Below are 5550 nucleotides of genomic sequence, written 5' to 3'. Positions count from 1 at the left end.
ACACACACACAGAATCATACATTTTTACTGGAGTTTTACAGTAGACAGAGTTGCATTCCTTTTATCACAGAGACTCACACACCTCTTTTACTTTTCTGTCTCTTCTGCTGCAGGTCTGAAGGTCCCCTCCCTCCCTCCCTCCCTCCCTCCCTCCCTCCCTCCCTCCCTCCCTCCCTCCCTCCCTCCCTCCCTCCCTCCCTCCCTCCCTCCCTCCCTCCCTCCCTCCCTCCCTCCCTCCCTCCCTCCCTCCACAATGGAGCCTCTGGACAGGACAGGCTGGACACTGCTCTCTGGTGACCCCAACACCTCCACTCCCAACCTGGAGTCTCACTACTCTTACCCTGATTCTGGTCCTGCAACCCCATCCTTCCCCTCCCCATCCTTGTTCCCCAGTTCCTCCTCCAACGTGTCCAGTCAGAGCGTCCCGTTCCAGGGCAGCAGTACCCTGATGACTGCGGTCATCTCCCTGAGTGTGTTCGTGGTCGGCCTGATCGGTAACACCCTGGCCATCTACGTGGTGCTACGCTACGCCAAGATGAAGACCGTCACAAACATCTATATTCTGAACCTGGCAGTCGCAGACGAACTCTACATCCTGGGACTTCCCTTCCTCACCACCCAGGTAGCCTAGAGGTCAGAGTTTAGAGATTAACTCTACATCCTGGAACTTCCCTTCCTCACCACCCAGGTAGCATAGAGGTCAGAGTTTAGAGGTCAGAGATGAACTGTACACCCTGGGATTTCCCTTCCCACCACCCAGGTAGCACAGAGGTCAGAGGTCAGAGGTTAGAGACACACTGTACACCCTAGGATTTCCCTTCCCCACCACCCAGGTAGCCTAGAGGTTAGAGGAGTGGGCCAGCAACCAGAGGGTTTTCGGTTTGAATCCTAGCTCCGACAAGGCAACATCTGGTCTGGAGTAAGAGTAACTGAAAGGTATCTGGCATCAGTGTCCAAGATGCCATCTCATCTCTGGCCGTTGTGCCCTTAAGCAAGGCACTTAAGCTGTAAACGGCCCTCTGCGCCAACCTCTGTGTCTGTTTGTCTTTCTGAGGGGTTTGAATAAAGCAGAAGACAACTTACAATGAAGTAATATATTTTTCTTCCTCCTCCTCCTCTTCCTCCTCCTCCTTCCAGAACGTTCTCTCCTACTGGCCGTTCGGCTCCTTCCTGTGTCGCGTGCTGATGACCGCTGACTCCATGAGCCAGTTCACCTCCATCTTCTGCCTGACCGTGATGTCTATCGACCGCTACCTGGCCGTGGTCCACCCCATACGGTCTACAAAATGGCGGCGACCGCGAGTGGCGAAGGTGGTGAGCGCCGCGGTGTGGGCGTTGTCATTGGTGGTTGTCCTGCCCGTGGTCGTGTTCTCCGGCGTTCAGGACACGTTCAACTCGTGTAACATTAGCTGGCCGGAGCCGCAGGATGTGTGGTCGACCGTGTTTATCCTGTACACAGCTACGCTGGGGTTCTTCGGACCGCTCCTGGTCATCTGTCTCTGCTACCTGCTCATCGTGGTTAAGGTGGGGGGGGGGTCATAGGTCAAAATCATTCTGGTTTTCTTCTGTGTTTCTGTGTTAGCTACAGTACCATTGTTTTGGTTGCTCGTTGTGGTCTGCATTATTAGACATGTTTGGTTCGGCTGTTTGAACTCTGACAGAGGATGTTTCTTTCATTCTTTCATTTGGTCATTAAATGCTTCTCTGTGTTGTTGTTTTGTGCAACAAGCTCTCACAGTCTCACCTCAGAATTAGACGTTTATCCATGTTTCTCAAACGTCAAATTTTGAAGTGTTTAAGGTTACATTTAGATATTAACTCTGAAATCTTAAGGTTAGATATTAACTCTGAATGGTTAAGGTTAGGGTATTAACTCTGAATGGTTAAGGTTAGGGTATTAACTCTGAATGGTTAAGGTTAGGTATTAACTCTGAATGGTTAAGGTTAGGGTATTACCTCTGAATGGTTAAGGTTAGGGTATTAACTCTGAATGGTTAAGGTTTGGGTATTAACTCTGAATGGTTAAGGTTTGGGTATTAACTCTGAATGGTTAAGGTTAGGGTATTAACTCTGAATGGTTAAGGTTAGGGTATTAACTCTGAATGGTTAAGGTTAGGTATTAACTCTGAATGGTTAAGGTTAGGGTATTACCTCTGAATGGTTACGGTTAGGGTATTAACTCTGAATGGTTAAGGTTAGGGTATTAACTCTGAATGGTTAAGGTTTGGGTATTAACTCTGAATGGTTAAGGTTAGGGTATTAACTCTGAATGGTTAAGGTTAGGGTATTAACTCTGAATGGTTAAGGTTAGGGTATTAACTCTGAATGGTTAAGGTTAGGGTATTAACTCTGAATGGTTAAGGTTAGGGTATTAACTCTGAATGGTTAAGGTTAGGGTATTAACTCTGAATGGTTAAGGTTAGGGTATTAACTCTGAATGGTTAAGGTTAGGTATTAACTCTGAATGGTTAAGGTTAGGTATTAACTCTGGATGGTTAAGGTTAGGGTATTACCTCTGAATGGTTAAGGTTAGGGTATTAACTCTGAATGGTTAAGGTTAGGTATAAACTCTGAATGGTTAAGGTTAGGTATTAACTCTGAATGGTTAAGGTTAGGTATTAACTCTGAATGGTTAAGGTTAGGTATTAACTCTGAATGGTTAAGGTTAGGGTATTAACTCTGAATGGTTAAGGTTAGGTATTAACTCTGAATGGTTAAGGTTAGGTATAAACTCTGAATGGTTAAGGCTAGATATTAACTCTGAAATCTTAAGGTTAGGGTATTAACTCTGAATGGTTAAGGTTAGGGTATTAACTCTGAATGGTTAAGGTTAGGTATTAACTCTGGATGGTTAAGGTTAGGTATTAACTCTGGATGGTTAAGGTTAGGGTATTACCTCTGAATGGTTAAGGTTAGGGTATTAACTCTGAATGGTTAAGGTTAGGTATAAACTCTGAATGGTTAAGGTTAGGTATTAACTCTGAATGGTTAAGGTTAGGTATTAACTCTGAATGGTTAAGGTTAGGTATTAACTCTGAATGGTTAAGGTTAGGGTATTAACTCTGAATGGTTAAGGTTAGGTATTAACTCTGAATGGTTAAGGTTAGGTATAAACTCTGAATGGTTAAGGCTAGATATTAACTCTGAAATCTTAAGGTTAGGGTATTAACTCTGAATGGTTAAGGTTTGGGTATTAACTCTGAATGGTTAAGGTTTGGGTATTAACTCTGAATGGTTAAGGTTAGGGTATTAACTCTGAATGGCTAAGGTTAGGGTATTAACTCTAAATGGTTAAGGTTAGGGTATTAACTCTGAATGGTTAAGGATAGGGTATTAACTCTGAATGGTTAAGGTTTGGGTATTAACTCTGAATGGTTAAGGTTTGGGTATTAACTCTGAATGGTTAAGGTTAGGGTATTAACTCTGAATGGTTAAGGTTAGGGTATTAACTCTGAATGGTTAAGGTTAGGGTATTAACTCTGAATGGTTAAGGTTTGGGTATTAACTCTGAATGGTTAAGGTTAGGTATTAACTCTGAATGGTTAAGGTTAGGGTATTAACTCTGAATGGTTAAGGTTAGGGTATTAACTCTGAATGGTTAAGGTTAGAGTATTAACTCTGATTGGTTAAGGTTTGGGTATTAACTCTGAATGGTTAAGGTTAGGGTATTAACTCTGAATGGTTAAGGTTAGGGTATTAACTCTGAATGGTTAAGGTTAGGGTATTAACTCTGAATGGTTACGGTTAGGGTATTAACTCTGAATGGTTAAGGTTAGGGTATTAACTCTGAATGGTTAAGGTTAGGGTATTAACTCTGAATGGTTAAGGTTTGGGTATTAACTATGAATGGTTAAGGTTTGGGTATTAACTCTGAATGGTTAAGGTTTGGGTATTAACTCTGAATGGTTAAGGTTAGGGTATTGACTCTGAATGGTTAAGGTTAGGGTATTAACTCTGAATGGTTAAGGTTTGGGTTGGGCTTCAAACAAAGATTTTAAAAAACAACCTTATATGGCTGGATTTGAACATACAACCTTTGCACCAGAGGCAGATGCTTTCACCCATCTACAACACCCCATCAAAACCCCAACCTACTTGAATGCACTCACTGGTGCCCCTAGTGGTCTGTTTCCACACCACCTCCCCACCTCAGACCTGGATGGACTAATACTGACTTGTGTCCCGGGTGACCTGGCTGGTTTTCTGGTCATTATCTTCAAGGTGTGTGAGAAAGCATTCCGGAATATTATTGTGTTCTGTTTTGTCATTCCAACCATTCTTTTCTGTGTGTGTTTTATATTGACCTATTTGTATGTAAGAGAGATTCTGCTGCAACGTTCCCTTCTCTAACCAACACCATTTTGTTCCTCCTCCAGGTGAAGTCTTCAGGTGTGCGGGCGGGCTTCACCAAGCGTCGGCGGTCAGAGCGCAAGGTGACCCGTATGGTGGTGATCATCGTGGTGGTCTTCGTCCTCTGCTGGCTCCCCTTCTTCATCATCAACATCATCAACCTCATCATCATCATCCCAGAGTCCTCCGTGACCGCCGGCGTCTACTTCTTCTCTGGTACCAGAAGAAACCTAATAGGCTGCATCCCAAATAGCACCCTAATCCCTGTGTAGTGTACTACTGTTTACCAGAGCCCTATGGGGAATAAGCTACACTCACTCTTACCCTAAGGGGGAGAGGGTTGGAGAGAGGAGGAGAGGGGAAAAGAGGGGGAGGAGAGGGGAAAGAGGGGGAGGGAATGGGGATGAGAGGGGAAACTGAAGGGAATGAGAGGGGAGGAGGGGGGAACGAGGGGGAGGGAATGGGGAAATGGGGAGGAGAGGCGGAGGAGAGTGAAAAGAAGGGGAGGAGAGGGGGAGGAAAGGGGAAAGAGGGATGGGAGAGAGAGAAACAGAGAAAGAGAGAGAGGGAGAGAGAGAAGGAGTGAGAGAGAGAGGTGGGAGAGAGAGGGAGAGAGAGAGAGAGAGAGAGAGAGAGAGAGAGAGAGAGAGAGAGAGAGAGAGAGAGGTGGGAGAGAGAGAAGGAGAGCAAGAGAAAGAGGTGGGAGAGAGAGAGAGGTGGGAGAGAGAGAGAGATAGAGGTGGGAGAGAGAGAGAGAGGTGGGAGAGAGAGAGAGATAGATGTGGGAGAGAGAGAGAGAGAGAGAGAGAGAGGTGGGAGAGAGAGATAGAGGTGGGAGAGAGAGAGAGAGAGAGAGAGAGAGAGAAGGATAAAAGTGTGAGACAGACATTGACCATTAGTTTTGTCTCTACTCCCCAGTCATCCTGTCCTATGTTAACTCCTGTGCCAACCCTCTGCTCTATGGCTTCCTGTCAGACAACTTCAGACAGAGCTTCAGAAAGGTGATTATTATTTATTCAACCTTATTTTAACCTTTATTTAAACAGGAAAATATACTTGCGAGGAAGACCTGGGGACCTGGAGGTGCTTCATGGCCAGCAGCACCATCGCCTTCACACAACAATCTGTTATTTCATAGAATAGACATTTATTAGTACATGTTCTGTATTTATATAAAATACCAGTTTTCCTCAGTGCTCA

At 44.8% G+C, this 5550-nt stretch overlaps 1 protein-coding gene across 1 annotated transcript; it reads left to right on the top strand.

Moving 5' to 3' along the window:
* Window positions 1-249: 249 nt before the first annotated feature.
* On the top strand, window positions 250-5334 carry LOC109886661 (somatostatin-like receptor F_48D10.1; the record flags this gene model as incomplete). Its single annotated transcript, XM_031811412.1, is given in 4 exon segments — window positions 250-622; window positions 1138-1524; window positions 4377-4566; window positions 5269-5334. Coding segments are annotated over 4 exon segments (1012 nt in total), but the record flags the coding sequence as incomplete, so codon positions are not given.
* Window positions 5335-5550: the final 216 nt, after the last annotated feature.

The sequence above is a fragment of the Oncorhynchus kisutch genome, unplaced genomic scaffold (genome assembly GCF_002021735.2).
Source record: "Oncorhynchus kisutch isolate 150728-3 unplaced genomic scaffold, Okis_V2 Okis01b-Okis20b_hom, whole genome shotgun sequence".
NCBI classification, from domain to species: Eukaryota; Metazoa; Chordata; class Actinopteri; order Salmoniformes; family Salmonidae; genus Oncorhynchus; species Oncorhynchus kisutch.
Note: the sequence above shows the minus strand (reverse complement) of the source record. Positions and strands in the feature narration are given on the sequence as shown.